Below are 24,227 nucleotides of genomic sequence, written 5' to 3'. Positions count from 1 at the left end.
AATGCAGTGAATGTAAATCGAACATGTGACTTTCAGTCTACCGTTCTCCCAACTGAGTTATCCCTGCTTCATATAAATTTAGTAAGATAATTTATTATTCAAAATAGATAAACAATATCCAGTGGATTAGACTTATTAAATAGATTATTATCCAAAACATGCTAAGTAGGGTCTATTAAGTTCTTTATTAAAACATACATTATTAAAGATAAATAATATGGAAAATATTTATTTATTAAATTTTTAACTTGTTATTTTATTTTTATAAACAATAAACTAAAAAATCAGGAACTCAACCATTCAGCATGCTCCACGTGTCACGTCTGACGTCGTCCCCATAATTGCATCTATTCCTTCTGTTATAAACCTTTTATATCTATGATATATAAATATAATGATGATGGCATCCAATGCCCACCGTACGTATAAAGGAACCGCATAATCCACGCCAAGTAACGAACCGCACCGATGCGCCAGTGCGACTCCATTACAATCGGGCCACGTGTGCTTTCCTAACCGCAATAACGTTACTCTTGTTATCGAAGTGCCCAATCGTCGAATTCCGGCTCGGACCACTCCTGTCTTATTTGGCCTTAATGACTATATTGCCATTACCTCATTTACATTATTACTCGCCGAACCGCCGCTAAGAGCCTCGAAATTAATAGATTCGTAAAATGTTTGGGAAGGGTAAAAGTGTAAAGTGAGAGAACCCGTCCCAAATAACCCTAGCCTTTAAAAAGGGAGGAAACTCGCAACGAGTAAACCGACGAGAGCCACTCGAAGCAGCGACGCCATCTCTTCTCTCCGTGGTCTCGATGAACTCTCAGATCCTCCGATCTGTCTCGAGGGCGGCGAGGAGTCTCCTTTCGTCCTCTCGGACCTCTTCTTCTCCCGGCCGTGAGTTCTCTAGTTTTTTTTTTCCTGCCTTTTCTGTTGAGGTTTCAGAGTAGCCTTTCTCTTGGACTTTGACTCTTTGAGATCGTGTTTTGTTATCTATTCGTATGAACAGGCGTGGAGCTTAATTGATTGTTTTTAGATCGTGTTTTCTGTAAAAATTTATTTCTACTACAAAAGATAAGTGCACTTTGTTATCTTTCGGAGTGTAGAATGCGACTCTTAATTATCTGGATCTCAAATCTCGCGTTTGGGTTGCGTCTGTTTGGAAAAATGTGAATTTTGTTGAATTGTTATGACCATACGTGCTTAAAATATTATGTTTTTTTTAAAAAAAAAAAAATGTTTCAAAACGAATTGGAAAAATGTAAACCTACAGAAACTGATTGGACGAATGCTTTTGTTCTGTTGGTCTGTTTCTTCATCATTAGTTAGAGATATTTCGTGAATAGTATCTTATTTCTCTGTTCCATTACGGACTCATTTATATTTCCAATCGAATTGGAAAAGGCTAGTTAATAGAAATTGATTGGACATATGCTTTTGGAACTTTGATTTGCTTTCTTCAAAAAAATAAACAGGCGTAGAGGATTTTTAATTTTTTTTATTTTTTGAATTGGAGAAGTACACAAATATGATCTAGATATGGAGCAATTAGATTCACTGGGCATACACTTGATGACAATGGCACAAGTACAACCTCAAATCACCTTGCACTTGCTCATACTACCGGGGTGATAAGTGGACCATCATGGTAGGATAACTGAGACAAGGGACTTGGCCATCCTGGCTTCTGAAATAAATAGAATGGGGAACACAATTATTGGTGTCTTACTTTTAAAAACTTCAATACCTTTATCTTGTTCCTCTTTCTGTGATCCCTCTAGAATTGGAGTTCACTTAAGTTTTATTAAAGTATACTACTCGCTTATTATGATATACTGTACAGAAAATTATTGGGCATAATCAACCTAGTAGCTTCCACTAATCACAGATTTATTAAATGCTCCATGTAGTTTGTTTGTACTTCATAGCTCTTCACTTTTGTTATAATATTTCTACAAAAAAGAAGTGTCTAGGTATTTTTGCCTTCATTCATTTGGAGGTGGCAGGTTCGGTCCTACAGGAGTTTTCCACCTGCCAGATAAATCTGGAAAGCACAAGTGGATCACCGGGGACGACCTAACACCACTAGTGATTCAAGTGCCGTAGATGTTTATTTGCATGAAAATTGAACTCTCGTTGCTTAAGAAACTCGTCTGCCTGTTTACCATCGCACCAAGCTCCTAAGCAACCATTTATTAACAGGGTGCAAAGCAAGGGAGCGTATGCCATAGTAAGCATGGAATTTAATCATTTATTTCGTACAACTAAACAGTAAAGGATAACAAAAATCTGGATCACTCATCTTAGCGCCATTCTTAGGTCTATTTTATTTATTTCATTCCTTTAAACTTCTCTATGGCTCGTCATCCCTCCTTGTTTTGGTGATCTCATGTCTGCCTTTGGATATGGTGGAGCTTGTTAAATATTTTTGATCAATAACAGTGCTGCCAAAAATAATTGTGTATGCAAGAGATTGCACTATACTAGTCCAGTTTCACTAGCCATTTGTGTATTGATTACAATTCATAGTCTGCAACATTTTGAGGAACAAGCATGATGAGAGTGATGTCAGTGTTTTTTGTTTGACTGCGAATTGCTCACATACCATACTCTAACTTTCAACTGACAAATTGATATATTCTCCAGAGTGGCGTGCAGTAGCTGCAGCAACCACAACCGTTGTCAGAGGATCAGCATGCTCTCTTTCTTATAAGGCTGGTGCCGGAAGCACATCAATAGGATGGTTATATGGTGCCCTGGCTGTTCCTGCTGGAGGTGAATATCCTATATTTGTGTTTTTATTACTTTATACATTAGATTTTTTGTGTAAAAGTCCATTTTTACATTCCTTGCATGTTGCTAAGTGCTAATGATCGTTCAATTGGAGGTGAAAACATTATAGGTTTTCCTTGTGTACTGCTTTTAGTTGGTGGCATGCTTATTTATTCTTTCTTTTTTCGTTTGGCTGGCAGTGTACATGCTTCAAGACCAACAGCTACATGCAGCAGAGGTAAATGTGCAGAAGATGGATTTATTGAGCTATGTATCTATGTTGTAATATTAATTTTTTTTTTTTCTAACAATGGTCTATATTTACTTAAGCTGGAGAGAACATTCATTGCAATCAAGCCTGACGGAGTGCAAAGAGGGCTGGTATGTTTTCATTTTAGATATTTCATATATAAGCAGAAGATAAACATTGACTGAGACCCTGGGCCAATGTTTCACTTATTTGAATATTGCTGTTATTTTTTACTATTGACATTTTTCGTTTCTACTTTTGTCTGCCTATCACCCTACTTTTGTATTTATATAACAAAAATGAAAATCCAAGATTTACTAGCATATAGAATTTCCTTAGAGGGCTGATTGCATAGTCAAACATGATTTTTTTTTTTTATTTTAACAAATATGCTGCAGACTTTTTTTAAAAAAAATAATTAAAAATGTTCATTTAATTTTCTTGTTAGATTTATTACACAATTGATAATATGTGATAATTGTTAAAACTTCAAAATTTATGATAAATTTAGTAACTAAAATCTCTAACTTCTAGGCTAACTTATTAACATGTTTCCACAAATGCTGAGACTATGTATAAAGAAAATAATAATTACAGATTGTAGTTGAGATATGAGATCAAGGCAACATGTTTACAACATCCATCAGTTATGATAACTATATGCTAGGTTAATTATCATAACTCCCTAATTATGTGATTTTTGATAATTTTAATTATCAATTTTATGATTTTATTTATAATCATAGATGAATTTAGCAATTTTACAAAAAAAATTTAATGTCTGTCCTACATAATTTCAGATCACATGTCTATCCTACATGCTAGTAAAATTATGTTTTTCAAATTTTTTATGGTTTGAAATCTTTTAGATGGTTAACAAACTATGTGAAGTCTAACAAATAATTAACCTTAGGATTGAGTTGTTATACATGCATAAAGATAGTATTCTTCCACTGAATATTCATGATAATTTTGAGCTACACATTGGCAATGCAACTTTGATTTCTCTTAACACCATGGCATGTGCTAGATTCCAAGATAGGCACTGATAGCCAAATTTTGCTTATATGGTTGAAGAAATTGTTTTCCGAACTTTGTTTTATTTCTCTCTTGAACAATATTTTTTCTTCACTTCTACTACACCTGATCATTCTTTATTCTTCAGATTGCAGAGATTATATCTCGTTTTGAACGAAAAGGGTTTAAGCTTGTGGCAATAAAGGTCGTGATTCCTACCAAAGATTTTGCCCAGAAACACTACCACGATCTTAAAGAAAGGCCTTTCTTTAATGGCCTTTGTGACTTTCTTAGCTCAGGCCCTGTGGTTGCAATGGTAAGATAACAGTTTTGTTACCTTCCATCAAAGATTATTGTGATATTGAAGTTAGATCTCATTTCCAACCCAATTCAATTCACAATTTGCTGTGTTTCCATTTATTGAAATTGATTCCATCAACAATTTAAATTGTAGGTTTGGGAAGGGGATCACAATTTACTGTTTTTCCATTTATTGACATTGATTCCATCAACAATTTAAATTGTAGGTTTGGGAAGGGGAAGGGGTCATAAAATATGGTCGAAAGTTAATTGGTGCTACTGATCCTCAAAAATCAGAACCTGGCACAATCAGAGGTGATCTTGCTGTTGTTGTTGGAAGGTATGCGCTGAGAAGTTTTTATTTTATCTTCTTCATCCAAGAGATCTCAAAAATATGGTTTTACACGGAAATATGAAAAATATATATATTGGAAAAGCAGGTAAATAGTACACTTCATTCCAGATATCCTATTTGGTTAGGTTATTTTTATCTTCCTCTTTAGGATATTATTTTGCATAAAGAATTTTAGTAGGTTTAGGTGATTTTTGCCACATAGACTCTGATCAACCAAAAGCTGTTCTGGATCAAACAAAAAACACTCAACTCGAGGAAGTTGATAAAAGGAAAATAAAGAACTCAACTCGAGGAAGTTTTATCAATTTTTTGAAGCCTTTTTCTTGAAATATACTACCATAATTGTTCCAAGACATTTCCATGTATATTTAAATGAGAAAGATACATGTATTTTTTGTTACTCCTTGAGGCTTATGAATATCGTGTGACTAATTGAAAATATTTAGTAATGCATATGCGCTCGTAGTGTGAAACTGAACTCCATTTACCTGTGGCTTATAAGCATGGATATTTTTTACCATTACGTTGTTTCTTGTTGTTCTATAGTGTTTTCCTTCTCATTGGAAAAAATAAATTAAATTAGATTTCATTGCAGAAATATCATCCATGGGAGCGATGGTCCTGAAACAGCCAAGGATGAAATTGAGCTGTGGTTCACTCCAAGCGAATTAGTTTCCTACACCAGCAATGCTGAGAAGTGGATCTACGGGGACAATTGATGAGATTCGTCTCTCTGGTTCTTCACATTCTTATAAAGTTTTCAGTCTATAGAGCAGGCCGTGTGCGGCGCAGCACGAAGAAATAATTAATGTTATTAATAAGTAACTCTATCCTGTGACAATTTCTAAAACCCACTGGAAAATAAAGGTGAAGCTTCACTTCCTTCTCCATTCTAATTGTTGCTTTAGACAATTAGCTGCGTTTGATTGGAACTTATCTTTTATAACTTTTGTCTATTTAATTTAATTAATCGATGATTTTCAAGTAATATTTCACGTCTAATACGTCAGCAAAAGGGATCTACGAATTTTTTTATCAAAAATATCTTCCGATAAAAGAAAAACATTAAAAAAAATTTTAAAAAATGTTAAAAAATAATAATAAAAAATAAAAAAAAACATTAAAAAATAAAAAAATTGTAAAAAAATAAAAAAACATAAAAAATAGGAAAAAAGGTTAAAAAATTGTAAAAAAAATATAAAACACGTTAAAAAATTTTTAAAAAAACATAAAAAATGTAATAAAAAAAAACTTTAAAACTAAAAAACGTAAAAATAAAAAAAAACATAAAAATAATAAAAAATAAAAAAATAAAAAATAGAAAAAACATTAAAAAATTAAAATATATAAAAAAATTTTAAAAAATAAAAATGTAAAAAATAATTAAAAAATGTAAAAAAAAAATGTAAACAATACATATAAAAATAAAGAAAAACGTGAAAAAAAAAAGGTAAAAAAACGTAGAGTTTAATAATACTAATAATATATATAATTGATTTTGTAACTAAGGGTAATACAGTAAAATATTAAAATAGGTTATTCATTAAAATCTTCAAAAAAATAAGTTTTTGTTGCATTATCTAAGTTGAACCAAACAACATTTGGTTATATTTTATTCTCCATAAACTTGATTATGTGATTACCTGATAATCATATAAGGTTATGCATGATAACATGGAGAGCAGATCTCCTGATCCATTTTTTTGTGGATCAGAGGATGAACTACTCATAATTGCGGTCGGATCGTGGTTGTGATCCGGTCGTAATTAGTTGCGATTCCTTCCTGGATTCACCGTCCCTTCCAGGTTATAGTTTAGTTTGGAGAGGGCGGCCAGAAACCACTCCTACTCGACATCCAGTAACCTGGCCACTTGTCCACCACCAGTGGCCTCCGAGCGGCTCCGGCCGCCCTCTCTGAACCAAACTATAATCTAGAGGGGGCGGTGAATCCAAAAAGGGATCGCAATCAATTGTGGACAGATCGTGGTCACAATCCGGCCACAATTATAAGTGATCCATCTCCTGATCTAAAAAAAAATGACTAGGAGATCTACTTTCGATAACTTGAACCAAACGCACTCTTAACTAGTTACGGTGTCAGCAAATGAGATAGTATTTATCTATGTCAGTCCCTTGGGACGAATAGTCTTGTTAGGCAATTGATTGTTCTTGATTTTCTTGGCAAATTTTCTCCATGCAACTTAGATGGATATAAGACTATTCAATTGATGGGTATGTTACAGAAATAATAGGAAAACCTTAGGTTCAACTTGCTATTTATATTATGAGGAATAATTTCTCTTATCATTTATGATTAGATCTAATCCTGAAAATAGATGATCTTTAACTTTAGTTTATCTATCAAGTAAATTCAGAATACAAATTATACATATCCCATTTGAGATTCCTCTACTGTTCCTCTTAATACTCAACCCTAAACTCTAAAATATTAAGAGATCTTCTAATATGTCAGAATGTCGAAATAGATTGAATCACCAAGTTAATTTCATGTCAATTTCTCGATCAATTCTCACACTTGCCATATAGGTTTCAAGTCAAAATGCTGCTCTCTAACTATCCTCTACCAAGAACTACAATTATCAAAGTGTATGATCATCAAGAAGCTTGACAACGTAAAAACGTCTCAAGATTATTTTTTTCTGAAACAAGCTTTACCATAATGCCAACAAAAATTGACCATTTGGTGTGTTTTACCGACCTAAATGGGAAGAACGTAACCGTGGCAACTAAGGTACCTAATACATCCCCAGCAAAGACTTTGGATGGGGTTTGTTCTAGAGCTCCTTGAGCTTTCTTTTGCTGATTGGATGTGCATCAAACAAGTCCTCAATGATCTTATTAAGTACCTGGACGACAAAAGGTCGAAACCTGTCAGAAACTAAAAGGTTGTTATCATGCAGAAAACAAGACTCTTGTCTCGGTGAAGCCTCAGCAATTCTAAATTATACCTTTGGAAAACAGTTGAAAAGCAAATTATTAGTATCTTACACAGTTAGATCTAAATATTGGTTACTGGGTGATGAAAAAGGGCTCCACTAAAGATAGTTAAAAGTAAGAAAGTGCGACTGATGTAGAGGTCAAAATTAAAATAGTCATCAAGTGAAGTTGGCCAAACGAGCCTCCAATGCTGGTCGGATATGATCGTCCGAGCGATCATCCTCTGAAAACTTACAACTAGGATTAAGAGACAAGTAAATCTCCCGGCTCACTATCCCTGCCGATCGGATGGCATGTCCGGTCAAATAAAAGGTAGTCTTCCGATAACAGGAAATTTGAATGAAGGACATACCGATAGCTCTGTTTACTACGATCGAATTGGGACGTCCCTGCCGAGTGGCCTCCGGTTGGCCTATAGTAGGACATATCTACATATCTTATCGTACTTTTTTGGAAGTTTTGCCACCGACAACAGAGCATGTCTAGAATACAAATCGTACTTTAGAAGCTTCTAGCCCGTCACATTAGAGATTTGTGTCAAAGGCGAAACTAGGATATTGGTTGAGTGTAGGCAATAATATAATATATTTAATAAAGTAAAACAAAATTAAAATTTTATAATTGTAAAATTATGAATGGAAAAATTCCAAGAAACACGTTTAAGATGTTACAGACATGTACTAAGACGATCAATAAATGCTCCAGTTAAATGATGTGAAACTATGATAAACATGCATATCAAACGAGAAAGAGGAAGACCAAAAAAGACTTGGCTAACAACAATAAAAAAATAATTTAAATATAGATAATGATATAGTAGGAGATAGAGTTCAATGGTATAAAAGGATCATGCAGCCGACCCCACCTAGTGGGAAAAGGCTTAGTTGTTGTTGTTGCTGTTGTTGTATAAAATCAAAGATCAACAAAGACTAACTAATATATATATTGAGTGTACCTCATTGGAAAAAGTCAGAGAAATGAATAGATAATCATGTTTCAATATATAATAGAACAGAATATGATGCATAGAAGTTGACATAATAATTAAACCCCCAATGGCAAAATGAAAGCTAACCCGAAGAGCTTGTCCAAACGGATTGCCTCCCTAATATCACAAAAACTATCTATTTCATCATCTTCTTCAAAAAGATTCTTGGCTAGGAGATACACTCAAAAGTTCTTCATAATTTTCAAACATCAAGCCAACATCATCCACATTGAAATCTGCATAGAAATAGACGCAAATGAATTAGACAAATTGGCACTTGCTATCAAAATTCAAAATGTGAAGCTAAAACTTATGCTTATGAGTGATAACATGACATATTCAGCATTAGCAGAACTGCATAATTTTTTAAAGAATAAATTAATTTCAAAGGAGAGTTGTAAAGATTTTAAGTAAGCTAATTCTTTTATTAACAAAGCATACAACATGAAATCAAACACCACAACATAATTATCTTACAATTATTCTTTTCGAGTCTTCATATTTTGAAACTTTTGTATAATTGCTTCGTATCAACTGTTAGAAATATATCTTTCTCTATATAGACAATAAAATTATCATTCATCCAATTATCACTCATTTGATTATGCAATCTGTCTTTTATAATTCTCATGGAAAAAAACACTATCGCTACCGTCGCACTCACAACTGGTAAAATTAATGCCAATGTTAAAAGCTTAAAAAACAATGGATAGACCATACTTTTCTTTGACATAACTAACTTCTCTGAAAGATCACCGAGGCCTTTCAATCCTTGAAATACTTTGTTAGAACACATATCACATATAAGTTTCAAGTTGATCATCAAGTACGAGAAGATCAAATCTTGAGGAATCTTATGGATAAAACTCACCCAGTTGCAACAATTTTTTCTTGTCAAAAGTCAAAAAAGAGTTTTGTGGACACAAACAAGTTGCACAAAAAAGTAACTATGTACTTGCCTCTGAGAAACGATCATTTAATTCTTGAAGTTGCATATCAATAACACCATAGAATAAATCAAGTCGATAGTGATGTAAATTTGTCACGTTTGGTGGATTACAATGGGGATGACCACGTGGTGTCTAACGTGTGAACATATCATCCATTTTGAGACAATCAATGTAATGTTGTTGACAAAAATAATGAACCTTTTCTAAAAATGAATCCCAACCATCTTCTCTCATATTTTGGAGTCAGTGTTTGCATACTTGTCCCAAATTCATTGCATTTACAATATCCTGATCTTTCTTTTGTAATGCCAACGACAATTCATTCGAAATTCCCAAGACATGTTTCATCAAATGTAGATTGAATGCAAATCAAATGAAAGTATTACTCCAATAAATTAAATGCTTCAGTTTTTTTTCAGGAAAACTAGAATCATCTTCTGAAATCATTTTAAGCACTGTTGGTTGCTACTCGGAAAACCTAATGGTTCCACTGTACAAAAATTTTGTACGTGATCTGAACCTTTCCTAGCTACCATGTGTTCTTTTAAGTTAAATTTGTATCTCCTGCGGAACTTAACATGTTTGATTCCAAGTTTAACTTATATGTTCTTTTAGGTTTAGATTTGGATCTCCTGCGAAACTTAACACGTTTGATCCAAATCACCTAGGTTATAAATTCAATTAAATATTAGTTTCCAAAATTGGTTTCCAGTGCTACATGGCGAGGCACTTGACCTTCTTGGATATAGGAGCAACCACCACCGACTAGACAAAGCCTTTTAAGGAAAGATAATATTTAATTTTCTTATATAACTCTAGGTTAACCAAAAGGAACAATCAAATCACAAGGAAAAAAGAAAAAGAACACAACATCGAAATTAAATTCGAAAAACAAGAATCAAATGTCTCTTGTATTTGGTATTTATACAAAGAAAAATTAACTAGTATGATGCGGAAATTAAATACTAGTTATACCTCTTCCTTGTATACTAAAAACCTCGAGATCTTCTGCCGTATCCCTCGCCTCCTCTTAGACGTCGTGTGGGCGACGATCCTCCAAGACGAACACCACCCAGAAAGCTTCTCCTCCTTCTCTAGAATTCGGCAACCACCACCACAAAGGAGCAAAAGAGAGCAAAGGGAAGAGAGGGAGAGAGGTCGGCCACTTGATGATCTCCAACAACACAATATCAATTGTTATATTTTTCAAGGCCTCTCCTTCCCGCCTTTTTATATTAATTTCCCAACGGAAAATTATGGAAAAAGTTTTATAAATTAGACTCATTCCTATTTCCTTTTAATTTTTTCTTTTTCTTTCCTTTTAATTAATCAATCCTAGATTGATTTATTAATTAAACAACTATTTGTTGATGTTTAATTATTTGACCGGCCCCTTACTTGGGCACCAAGCAAGGTGGCCGACCACTTATTAAAAGGGAAAGAAAGAAAATTTTTTTATAAAATTTAAAAGAAGAAAACTTCTAATAAAATTTTACAAACTCTCTTTTTTTTCTAATGTGGATATTAAAAGGAAAGTTTTAAAATTTAAAACCAAGTTTTAAAATTTAAAACATCTCTAATAATATTTCTTTTTAAAAGAAAGTTTTATAAATTTTACAACTCTCTTTTAAAACCTTGTGGCCTAATTTAAATTAGGAAAATTTTATAAATTTTTAAAATCTCTCTTTTTACAAATTGTAAATATATGAGGAAATTTAAAAATTCAAAAACAACCTTCCTAATTTAAATATTGCGGCCGGCCCCCTTGCCCAAGGCAAGGGCCGGCCACTTCTAGAGAATATGTGGCTGGCCATTGCTTGGTCACCAAGCAATGAACCGGCCCCTTCTTGGACACCAAGATAGACTTTTCTTTGGATGGACTTGAGGCTTTATTGATGCTACAACAGGGACCTAGAGGAGAAATTGGTTTTGGCCTTCCGATGAGCTTGAGTATCCCGTGCTCGCCCCGAACACACAACTCAAGTTCATCGATAATAACTCATTCCACTAGAGAGTTATTACCGCACTACCGCACCAATCCCAAATTACATTATGGGCTCCTTCTTATCATGAGTGTGTTAGTCTCCCTGTGTTTAAGATTACGAATGTCCACTAATTAAGTGAGTTACTGACAACTCATTTAATTAATATCTAGCTCCAAGAGTAGTATCACTCAACTTTATTGTCATGTTGGACTAGGTTCACCTGCAGGATTTAACATGGCAATCCTTATGAGCTCCTCTTGGGGACATTCTCAATCTAGATAACTAGGACACAGATTCCTTCTATAATCAACAACACATACTATAAGTAATATCATTTCCCAACTTATCAGGCATATTGATTTATCGAGCTAAACCTCACCCTTTGATAAGTCAAAGAAATAAATATTAAATATACATGCTTATTATTATATTAGGATTAAGAGCACACACTTCCATAATAACTAAGGTCTAGTTCTTTTACTAAGTCAGTACAAAAAGAACTTACCTAAATGATCCTACTCAATACACTTAAAGTGTATCAGTGTAATTTATTAGTCAAGATAAACTAATACTTAATTACACTATGTCTATTCTGATGGTTTCTTCCTTTCCATCTTAGTCGTGAGCAACTGTTTATAATTTATAGAGAACCGACAACATGATCTTCTAAGTGTGACTCCACACTCCATGCTATCTACTATATAAATTAATTGAACAATTACATTTAACAAATAAATGTAAACATTTGACCAATGTGATTCTTTATTTCAAAATAAATGTGTACAAAAGCTAAACTTTTAAGTATACTCTCCCTCACGGGAGTCCCCTCAGTCATGGTGGTTGTCATCAGTTTTCTCATTGCCTCTTGCCTAGCAGCCCGATTCTGATGTCCGAAGAGTTCCTTGAGATTGTTCATTATATCATAGGCTGTTGGTAAGTCCTGATGCTAATGTTGCAATACATTTGACATTGAAGCCAAGATGTAACACCGCGCCATCTCATCAGCTTTTACCCATTTACTATGATGTTGAATCTCCTCTGGGGTAGAATCATTGCTAGGTGTTTCTGGGCATTCCTCTGACAGTACAAACTTATAGCCCTCAGCAGTTAAAACAATGTCCAGGTTTCTTTTCCAATCTATATAGTTGGGACCAGTAAGTCTGTTTTCTTTTAGAATAATGGCAGTGGGTTGAAAGTCATCCTAAGAATTACAAAATAAATTTTGGTCAGAACTCTAAATTTAGAATAATATTGATTCCTCAAATAATATTATTTTAAATTAACCAACACCTTAAAACACCGTGAATTTTGTATGCCACGATAGTGTGGACGTATACAAATTCAACATTTGTAAAAGGAGGATATATCTCATTAATTTTATTATCTTGTCAACCTAACTTTTTGACAAATAAATTAATAGTTGGTTTCCTTCGGTCACACAAATAATAGCAGTGACTCCGATGGGGAGGATACTATTAGACGTGCCTAAGTGTACACCATTACTTGACACTAAGTCCATTAATAAGATTGTGCCCCTTCCGATGGGGAAGATCACACGCTCTTAATTAATTTCCTATAGTCATCCGAAATGGAAGTTTGATCTAGTGATCTGCAAACAAACTCATCCGATATGGAGGAAGGCACTCAGAGCCAACGCGCAAGTTTGTTTGCATCACTTACAAACCAGTAATGGAGACCGTGGAATTCACTAAAATAAATTCCTCTCCCACTTAGTTATTTAAAGTGAGGAATTTTGATGATGCTAGTCTACTAAACATGTACACTAACATTCACACACAACACAATACAAAAGCAATAAATAGAAAAACTAATTTTCAACTATTATGGATTTTATCTATTGTTGTCCTCCGTGTGTCGTCATCCCTAGCTGCTGCCATCTTTGGCCACCACCACCGGGTCTAGTTGTCGCATCCATCTTGCTCCTTGTTCCGCTGCGCCACTCTGATCCTCAAAAGGTTCCACGCCTTGCAAGATTTGATTCGCGACATAAATATAGTTTTATATTTTTCGATCCTATATTCCTCGAATGAATGTACATGTAAACTAGATCGAACATAAAATAAAATTTACATCCATCGATCCTATATTCCATAAAAGGAATGTACATGTATCTAGATCAAAAAATAAAATCCTAATGAAACTAAATACAGCTCCTGCTGTATTTTATAATACAATCATGCACACATAATAAATGCCCTTGACATGTCCAAGCAAGGGGTCGGTCAAATAATTAAACATCAACAAATAGTTGTTTAATTAATAAATCAATCTAGGATTGATTAATTAAAAGGAAAGAAAAAGAAAAAATTAAAAGGAAATAGGAATGAGTCTAATTTTTTATAAAACTCTTTCCATAATTTTCCGTTGGGAAACTAATATAAAAAAGGGGGAAGGAGAGGCCTTGAAAAAACATAACAATTGATATTGTGTTGTTGGAGATCATCAAGTGGCCGGCCCCTCTCCCTCTCTTCCCTTTGCTCTCTTTTGCTCCTTTGTGGTGGTGGTGGCCGAATTCTAGAGAAGGAGGAGAAGCTTTCCGGGTGGTGTTCGTCTTGGAGGATCGTCGCCCACACGACGTCTAAGAGGAGGTGAGGGATACGGCAGAAGATCTCGAGGTTTTTAGCATACAAGAAAGAGGTATAACTAGTATTTAATTTCCGCATCATACTAGTTAATTTTTCTTTGTATAAATACCAAATACAAGAGGCATTCAATTCTTGTTTTTCGAATTTAATTTCGATGTTGTGTTCTTTTTCTTTTTCCTTGTGATTTGATTGTTTCTTTTGGTTAACCTAGAGTTATATAAGGAAACTAAATATTAACTTTCCTTAAAAGGCTTTGTCTAGTCGGTGGTAGTTGCTCCTATATCCAAGAAGGTTAAGTGCCTCACCATGCAGCACTGGAAGACAATAGAGAACATAAGAATCAAACTGATCAAAAAATTGTAATGTGACCCCCAATGTATATTCGCAGCACGTTGAAGGGTAGTTTCTTGATTATGTCCTCGACCACTTGAAATTTCACCCCTCTCTAGTGTCTCAACAATAAAATCTGAATGTTTCTCCTTAAGAAGATCAGAACATTTGCAGGATGATCCAACAACATTTACCACATCACCAATAATACAAAAGAAATTAGAAATTAGAAGATTTTTCTTGGCCACAATTATAAGAGCTAGTTGAAGCTGATGGGCAAAACAATGTATGTAAAATGTGTAAGGGGATCGGTGGCCAGCTTGAAGGGGGGTTGGATAGATGGCGCCCCCAAATCGTTCGCTTCCTATGTTGTTAGCTTGCGCAGCGGAATAATACAAAAATAAACAAGCTAAACAAAATACAAGACAAGAAATGCAAACCAATCTACACGATCATTTAACGTGGTTCGGAGATTGCTTGCTCCTACTCCACGGCGTGGCCTTTAGGTGGGCGATCCCTATCCGTCGGTGGATTAGCCCCCGGCAAACTCCAGCTATCTCAAGTCGCTCCTTGTGGGTAGAGAAACCTCACCACAACACCAACCAAGACTCTTGAGACTAGTAGACTACTAATAGAGATTAACCACCTCTATTTCGTCAGGGATAACCAAGCTTCTAAGCCTTGGTTATATAGGCCGCGGGTTGAAAACCCCGCCTACCAGTCGACTGCCAAAACATGCAGTCGACTGCCCTCTGTGGAAATTTGACCGTTACATCCCAACGGCTCGATATCAGTCGATTGCTAAAACTAGCAGTCAACTGCTCCACACTGACCGAGCGAATAGAAGCATTCTGTTCGCTGCCAGTCGACTGAACCAGTCGACTACTAAAACATGCAGTCGACTGCTACAGTAACGCTACAGTAAAACCCTAAAACTAAGATTTTACTCCGAGTACAATCTCTCGTGCACTCGTACCCTCACCCTTATGACTCACTTGATGCTTCTTTGCAGCCTTGACCTCTTACTTTCAAGCTTACTTTCTTTGGCTCTCGTTCCTCGGATGTATACAAGCCCGCGGCTCGTTCCCAATGTCATTCTTCGCATATGCCTCGAAGTCGCTTCCCTCGGCCCTTGTCCTCGCTGCCTTGTCCACGGTCCCTCGGATGTTCCATCCTTCACCGGACCCGAAGCCATCAACCTGAGTCACATGTGTATCCTGCATACCTTCACACTCACATTCACATATCAAATAACAAGGGTGAACCTAACTTAAACCCTTTGTCCAAACACCAAAACACATAGTCCCACGGATCATTGGGATTGCTCCAACAATTTTCCCCTTTTTGATGTTTGACAATACGTTTAAGTTAAGGAAAACATAATAGCAAATAAACATGCTAAAGCCAATGGACTTACGATGCTAAGGCTACACACTTAGAGTTACACCGCCGAATGGACTTACGATGCCAAGGCTACACACTTGGACTTACAACGCCGAATTAAAAACAATGCAACATGCATTTGAACTTATCCCAAGGCTCCCCTTACACCTATGTTCCCCAATGAGCTAGGAATTTCTAACAGGGATATTTAAGAACCTATCACATGGCTCCCCTTACGCAAAGACACTAAGGTTTTCCCAACTAAACCTTACTTCTCCCCCTTTGCCTAACATCCAAAAAGCTTTTGAACAATATCCCAATTTTTGAAAACTTATCATCCAATTGACCCTAAACTCGTGTATTTATCCCCCATGGATCTCATACATCTATACGAGCTGACCCGGTCAAAATCTAGTGTTGAAAACACTTTCAGACTGGTATCAGTCAACTGCCCTTATCGAAATGAGCTTACAGAGACATTCTGTGCTCAAAAATACTGTTACCACTCGACTACTAACGGTAGCAGTCGACTGTTACACTATTTTTGAAAAAATCAACATTTTCTGACCAACTTCAGAAATGCACCAGAAATTCCACATATCTCCAAAAATCATCAAATTTTGTGGAGAGGTCTATTATATCAATGTCTACTTGGGAAAAATATATATAAAAATATATCTATCACCAATACTAATATTGGCACAAAATCCAAAACTAGCTAAATGGTTCAATTGAACCTTGACCTAAAGTCCTAGTTTTGGCTTCCTCTTGATATATTTGCCCATACTAACCCACAATGCATCAATAGCATTGGTTTATATGGCATCTATGCATTCAAAACTAATTATCATGCTATATGACCCCAATGTCATATGTCTAACTATGAAACACAAACCAATTGTGTCAAATCCCTATGTTTGAGACTCAAGTCCGTCTCCAAACCACTTGGCACATTCCATGGCTCGTCTAGACTCCCAAGTAAAGCCCACCTAAGATCCATTGGCAATGGGTCCCAACTTGACTCTTTGAGCTCTCCCTAGAGCTCTTAACCTTAGCCACCTCCCTAGGTGACTCATCCACAATTGATAGGCCACATCGGTGCACCTCCGGTGACACTTGGCCTACAAACCTAACCTTCTTAACCTTAGACACCTTGTCCTTGGTTAATTTCTCCTTACCTTTAAATGACTTTCTCTTGTCATTTATTGGCTTCTCCTTGCTATAGTCATATGCAACCCAAGCATACGACTTTCCCTAAGCCTTGGAGACATTAGATCGGTATCCCAAACCCGATCTATCATTGTTGGATTTTTCGCTACCCAACACCATACCTAAACCCTTAGATCCAACATTAAATCTTTCTAGGGTTTTCTCCAACTTATCAGGCTTTGTCTTCAAAGCTTGATTTTCCCTTTCTAGGTTCCTAAACCTAGAATCAACATGTCCACCATGGACATTCCTAGACCTACCCATTTTTCTAGGCATATATCTCCCCTTCTTGGGATTAATGCCTTGGGTCTCCTTAGGTCTACCATTACTAATTTTTATCATGAGTAGGTTTCCTAAGGTTATGATCCACATTTACCCTACTTCTATCATGATATCTAAATTCGAAATTTTTCATTGCTACATAATGATAATCATTATTTTTCCTAGCATGCATGGGAGTATAAGAATTTGAATTACGATTCAAGTTAGGGTATACCTCCCTTACCCTTGAATCTCCCCCTTGATTTGAGCTTCATTTCTTCTTCTCCCATTTCTTCAAATGCGCTAGCTTCTTGATTTCCCTTTTCTTGGGGCATTTGGTGTGGTAGTGTCACGCCCCAAGAAAGTCACTGTCTAAAGAAATTTCGGCAGCACCTCCTCTGTACGGGTGACAATCTGAAGCATTTCTACAGGCATAATATACATCAGCCACAGGCGGCTGGAATATACACACAACAACGCAGTTATATATATATATCATCAGCCCACACGGCTGGAACAAAACCAACACAACGGAAATACATAAAAACAAGCTCATACAAAACAAAACAACACACTGCTAGCCGGCTAGGCTTACACCACACAACGACACAATACTCTGAAAACAAAATCGGCACACACCAAGCCAAAAACACACATATCACATACCAAGATAAAATAAACAAGAAGGCGGAGACATGTCTTCTGATGTGACGTGGGGACCAGCAGGCAGGATACTCCAAGCGACTCCATAAATAATCTGGTACCTGAAAAATATAGAGTCCACGGGGGTGAGTTCAACAACTCAGCGAATACCTAGTTGACATGTATAGTAAACTATAACAATTAATAATAACTATGGAGTACAGTCTCCTGAACAAAAGAAGGTAATGCATAATAGAAAAGGTTGAAGAGTACTGTACTCACCAGGGCCACCTATCCGAATAATCAAGTCGTCAGACCGGAAGTGTCATAAATCCTGTATGCATGTCAAACATATGCATCCATCCAAATGCAGCATATAAGTGCAGCAAAAACAAGCAGTAAATGCATAAATGCGTATGATGCCAATGATGCGTCCTGGTCACCCCTGACGCCAGTCAGTCATCTCACACACAATGATGAGATCGATTGGGTAGGGCTGTGACAACCGTGCACTCTGACATCACTGCTCCTGATGAGTGACCGAGTTGACGGGATGCTGTCGGAGTACTCCTGTCCTCTGACCCCAAATCATAAATGGGGGAGCTCAATGCTCTCATCTCCCGGTACACGATGACAGAGAGGTATCTCTGCCGGCTACCACGTTGAGTCACCTGACCAACGGAGTCAAACAGAGTCCACCGTCTGCCGGCTACCACGCTGCTACACTAAATGCCAGCGGAGCCAAACAGAGCAGAACTGTCTGCCGGCTACCACGCTAAGTCCTCAGACCAACGGAGCCAAACAGCAGAACCGCCACACACCTGCCTGATATACCACTAATCCATGAGTGGTGGTGTGTGCAGTACATGTAACTGGCGATGTGCTCAACCATAGTGGAGCTGACAATCACGCAGCATGCAATCATGATGTATGACACTAAGCATAGCAGTAAACTGATCAGCATAACCATATCCATATATATATAAAATGAGTACCGTAATATCAATGGTCACATACCAAGATCTAAAGTACACAGGTCAAATAGGATATCAAAAACCTAGGTTCTGAACATAACAAGCATGGTATGTCACTACCTCACTGAGCATATATATAATCATATGGGTACTAGCATAAAATGCATAACAGGTGAGCAAACAAGCATGTAACGAGTATCCGGTAGTGACGTACCGAAACAAGGACGAACATAATTATTACTAAAGGTTATAATCTACTAGACATATCAACAAGACATATCAAAAAGATAAGTCAAGGTACCCGCCTCCAATCGATAAGGTCCAATCCGATCCAAATCCGACGTCGAGATGCTCGTCTCGTGTCAAAGTCCTGTGATCACATAATATATTTAGCTAATTATATAGATAACAAATAGCCAGATAAACTCCCCAATTTAATTAGGGAAAACTCTAATCGATCCATCATTAATTAGGATTAATTAATGAATTAACTTATATTAATCCCCTTAATCAATTATCCAATCATATCTAACATTATTCAATAACCCCAATAATCCTTAATCTACACAATCATTCCCTTTCGTTGATCAACTTACGATTAGCAATATGATCATCTCTAATAATCCAAGGATTAAATCTAATCCAACATGAATCAACTGTAGTTAATTCATCTCAATAAAAATTTTCTAAGCTTAATCCATAAACCATCACAACTACAATAGATTAAGCATTCCATAATCACATTAGGTTAGGTTAAACATGAATCCATCATAACTCACCCAAATCTCATATGCTCTCATGTTGATTCACCACTGAAAAATATGTTCGCTGCCAAGGATTGTGGTCGGAACAAGATAGAGTTGTTTATTTCTAATTCAAATGCCCTATACAACAATCATCATAACCACATCCAAGCATTAAACCCAATTCAGCACCCTAATATAGGATCAAGCTTAAACTGAACTATAACAGGTATACCTCATCAACCGCAACTGATTCGTGGAGCCAAAGCTCGACCTGGTTGCGATGGCTAGACACAAGAGGAAGCTGCAACAAAGTGTCAGAGGAGAATCAACAATTAGGGCTTGGTGGTGACTGTTGGCGTCGGGAGGGGGTGTCGGCTGAGGCTAGGGCAGAGGGAGACAGCGGTGGTGGCGTCGGCTAGGGCAAAGTGGCGGCAGTCGACGCTAGGGCAGAGATGTCGTGGACCAAATCCAGGGCAAAACTGAAGAGATAGTGGCCGACACTGCTCCGATAGACCTCAGATGGTGATGACGCCTGGTGCGGCTCGGGAAGGAGGAGGAGAGGTCGGCGCTAGGGCTGATGCCGGCAGATCAGGGGTTGGGGTCGGCATCGCATCGACCAGATGAGAGGAATCGGCTCTCGTCGCTGGCAGCAGAGGGTGCGGGCGTGCGCACGAGGGAGAAGAGAAGAGGATCGGGGCTTGTACTCGGGGATGAGGAGGGACCTTGGCGGCGGCGGCGGTTTGGGGAAGAGCAGTTAGGGCATGGCGTCGGGGGAACTCGAGAGAGAAGAAAGCGCGGGGAGGAAGAAACCGAGAAAAGAGAAATAAGAATAAAAGAAAAAAAGAAAATAAAAAGGAAAAGAAAAAAAATAACTTTTCCTCACTTAAATGGGTAGCCTAAGCAGGCTTTCCCTGACCTCGTTTTTTATCCCCGTAAACTTGTCCATACGGTCTTTGAAAAATTCCGGAAAAATTTCTAAAAATTTCGGAAAATTCCCTTATCATTATTTGCCATTTTTTCGGTATTTTACAGGTAGTGACCCTTCTTTTCACACGTGAAGCATAGGATGCGCAACCTTTTTCCTTGGGTTTCTTCATTCCTACAACCCTTGTTAGATTCTAAAGAAACTGAATTGAGATTAGGAGATACCTCTTTCTTACTCGATGGACATCTACTCTTGTAGTGTCCCTTTTCATTGCACCCAAAGCATACAATGTGGTCCTTTGACTTTGCTTCGGTAGAGGTCCTTGCTAGGTTGACCACTTCCAAGACCTCTTCTTCATCCTCTTCACTTGTCTTGGATTCTTCAACCATTGAGGATGTAGATGCTACATCATCTTCCTTTTCCTCCTCTGATGTTGAGCGTGACTCAACTTCCGTTTGCTCCTCCTCAACTTGAGCAATTAAACCCATCTCCTTGGGTTCTTCTTCTTCTTGTGTAGGTTTAGATTCTTCCCCTAGAACCATCTTCACTTTGCTCCACAAATTGTGGACATTCTCGTATTTACCTACATGGCTCATCACGTCATTAGGCAAAATATCAATTAACGTAGGTATTACCTCATCATTCGTCTTTGATCGTGAGGTTTGCTCCTCTGTCCAATGACGTGGTCGGAGTCTCTTCCCTTTCTTGTCTCTTGGGACTTCGAACGGGTCCTTGATCACCATCATGGTATCCCAATCCGTGTCGAAGAAAACTTCCATCTTCATCATCCAAAATGTGATGTCCCCAAGGCTTCCTCCTTAAAACTTTGGAGGTTCAATCAAGCCGGTCATCTTCTTGTAGTTGCTCTTCTCAGCGGTTAATCCAGTGAAGTGCGAACCTCACTCTGATACCACTTGTAAGGGGATCGGTGGTCGGCTTGAAGGGAGGTTGGATAGACGGCGCCCCCAAATCAAACATCACAACATAATTATCTTACAATTATTCTTTTCGAGTCTTCATATTTTGAAACTTTTGTATAATTGCTTCATATCAACTGTTAGAAATATATCTTTCTCTACATAGACAATAAAATTATCATTCAGCCAATTATCACTCATTCGATTATGCAATCTGTCTTTTATAATTCTCATGGCAAAAAAACACTATCGCTACCGTCACACTCGCAACTGGTAAAATTAATGCCAATGTTAAAAGCCTAAAAACCAATTGATAGATCATACTTTTCTTTGACATAACTAACTTCTCTGAAAGACCACCGAGGCCTTTCAATCCTTGAAATGTTTTGTTAGAACACATATCACATATATAAGTTTCAAGTTGATCATCAAGTACGAGAAGATCAAATCTTGAGGAATCTTATGGATAAAACTTACCCAGTTGCAACAATTTTTCCTTCTCAAAAGCCAAAAAAGAGTTTTGTGGACACAAACAAGCTGCACAAAAAAGTAACTATGTACTTGCCTCTGAGAAACGATCATTTAATTCTTGAAGTTGCATATCAATAACACCATTGAATAAATCAAGTCGATAGTGATGTAAATTTGTCACGTTTGGTGGATTACAATGGGGATGACCATGTGGTGTCTAACGTGTGAACATATCATCCATTTTGAGGCAATCAATGTAATGTTGTTGACAAAAATAATGAACCTTTCTAAAAATGAATCCCAACCATCTTCTATGATATTTTGGAGTCAGTGGTTGCATACTTGTACCAAATTTATTGCATTTACAATATCTTGATCTTTCTTTTGTAATGCCATCGACAATTCATTCGAAATTCCCAAGACATGTTTCATCAAATGTAGATTGAATGCAAATCAAATGAAAGTATTACTCCAATAAATTAAATGCTTCAATTTTTTTTTCAGGAGAACTGGAATCATCTTCTGAAATCATTTCAAGCACATCACTGACAACAGAGAACATAAGAATCAAACTGATCAAAAAATTATAATGTGACCCCCAATATATATTCGCAGCACGTTGAAGGGTAGTTTCTTGATTATGTCCTCGACCACTTGAAATTTCACCCTTCTCCAGTGTCTCAACAATAAAATCTGAACGTTTCTCCTTAAGAAGATCAGAACATTTGCAGGATGATCCAATAACATTTACCACATCACCAATAATATGAAAGAAATTAGAAATCAAAAGATTTTTCTTGCCCACAGTTATAAGAGCTAGTTGAAGCTGATGGGCAAAACAATGTATGTAAAATGTGTAAGGGGATCGGTGGTCGGCTTAAAGGGGGGTTGGATAGACGGCGCCCTCAAATCGTTCGCTTCCTACGTTGTTAGCTTACGCGGTGGAATAATACAAAAATAAACAAGCTAAACAAAATACAAGACAAGAAATGTAAACCAATCTACACAATCATTTAACGTGGTTCGGAGATTGTTTGCTTCTACTCCACGGCGTAGCCTTTAGGTGGGCGATCCCTATCCGTCGGTGGATTAGCCCCCGGCAAACTCCGGCTATCTCAAGTCGCTCCTTGTGAGTGGAGAAACCTCACCACAACACTAACCAAGACTCTTGAGACTAGTAAACTACTAATAGAGATTAACTACCTCTATTTCGTCAGGGATAACCAAGCTTCTAAGCCTTGGTTATATAGGTCGCGGGTTGAAAACCCCGCCTACCAGTCGACTGCCAAAACATGCAGTCGACTGCCCTCTGTGGAAATTCGACTGTTACATCCCAACGACTCGATATCAGTCGACTGCTAAAACTAGCAGTCGACTGCTCCACACTGACCGAGCGAACAAAAACATTCTGTTCACTGTCAGTCGACTGAACCAGTCAACTGCACCAGTCGACTGCTGAAACATACAGTCGACTGCTACAATAACACTACAGTACTATTACAGTAACGCTGCAGTAAAATCCTAAAACTAGGATTTTACTCCGAGTACAATCTCTCGTGCACTCGTACCCTCATCCTTATGTCTCACTTGACGCTTCTTTATAGCTTTGACCTCTTGCTTTCAAGCCTACTTCCTTTGGCTCTCATTCCTCGGATGCATACAAGCCCGCGGCTCGTCCCCAATGTCATCCTTCGTGTATGCCTCGAAGTCGCTTCCCTCGGCCCTTGTCCTCGCTGCCTTGTCCACGGTCCCTCGGATGTTCCATCCTTCACCGGACCCAAAGCCATCAACCTGAGTCACATGTGTATCCTACATACCTGCACACTCACATACACATATCAAATAACAAGGGTGAACCTAACTTAAACTCTTTGCCCAAACACTAAAACACATGGTCCCACGGACCATTGGAATTGCTCCAACAAAATGCATATGAATTCTCCTTTAAAATGAGTGATTTTAGATCATTAACTTTACCTTGCATATTATTTGCTCTATCAAAGCCTTGTCCTCTCATATCAGATATGCTCAAATTATATTTAGAGAATATCTTATCAATAGCAACTTTAAGTGAGAGTACTATAATACTAGTAGCATGTTCAATTCCAATAAAACGCTCATTTACATGCCCACTACTATTCATATAGCGCAAAACAATTGACATTTGCTCCTTCGTTGACACGTC

General features: G+C 37.2%; 1 protein-coding gene across 1 annotated transcript; it reads left to right on the top strand.

Moving 5' to 3' along the window:
• The first annotated feature begins 760 nt into the window (after positions 1-760).
• LOC122040729 (nucleoside diphosphate kinase 3-like) lies at positions 761-5,587 on the top strand. Its single transcript, XM_042600155.1, has 7 exons — positions 761-900; positions 2,650-2,778; positions 2,976-3,013; positions 3,106-3,156; positions 4,191-4,358; positions 4,570-4,682; positions 5,293-5,587. Exons 1-7 carry the CDS (start codon positions 819-821, stop codon positions 5,414-5,416), a joined length of 705 nt encoding a protein of 234 aa, XP_042456089.1. The 5' UTR covers positions 761-818; the 3' UTR covers positions 5,417-5,587.
• Positions 5,588-24,227: the final 18,640 nt, after the last annotated feature.

The sequence above is a fragment of the Zingiber officinale genome, chromosome 2A (assembly GCF_018446385.1).
Source record: "Zingiber officinale cultivar Zhangliang chromosome 2A, Zo_v1.1, whole genome shotgun sequence".
In the NCBI taxonomy this organism is placed as follows: Eukaryota; Viridiplantae; Streptophyta; class Magnoliopsida; order Zingiberales; family Zingiberaceae; genus Zingiber; species Zingiber officinale.
The sequence above is the reverse complement of the archived record's forward strand: the minus strand, read 5'-3'. Positions and strand labels throughout refer to the sequence as shown.

Bases quoted from the DNA above. Each gene is read 5' to 3' on its own strand.
- LOC122040729 (XM_042600155.1), top strand. From the start codon at position 819: ATGAACTCTCAGATCCTCCGATCTGTCTCGAGGGCGGCGAGGAGTCTC. The intron at 901-2,649 runs GTGAGTTCTCTA...TATATTCTCCAG, and splicing joins GACCTCTTCTTCTCCCGGCC to AGTGGCGTGCAGTAGCTGCA. The intron at 2,779-2,975 runs GTGAATATCCTA...TTTGGCTGGCAG, and splicing joins CCTGGCTGTTCCTGCTGGAG to TGTACATGCTTCAAGACCAA.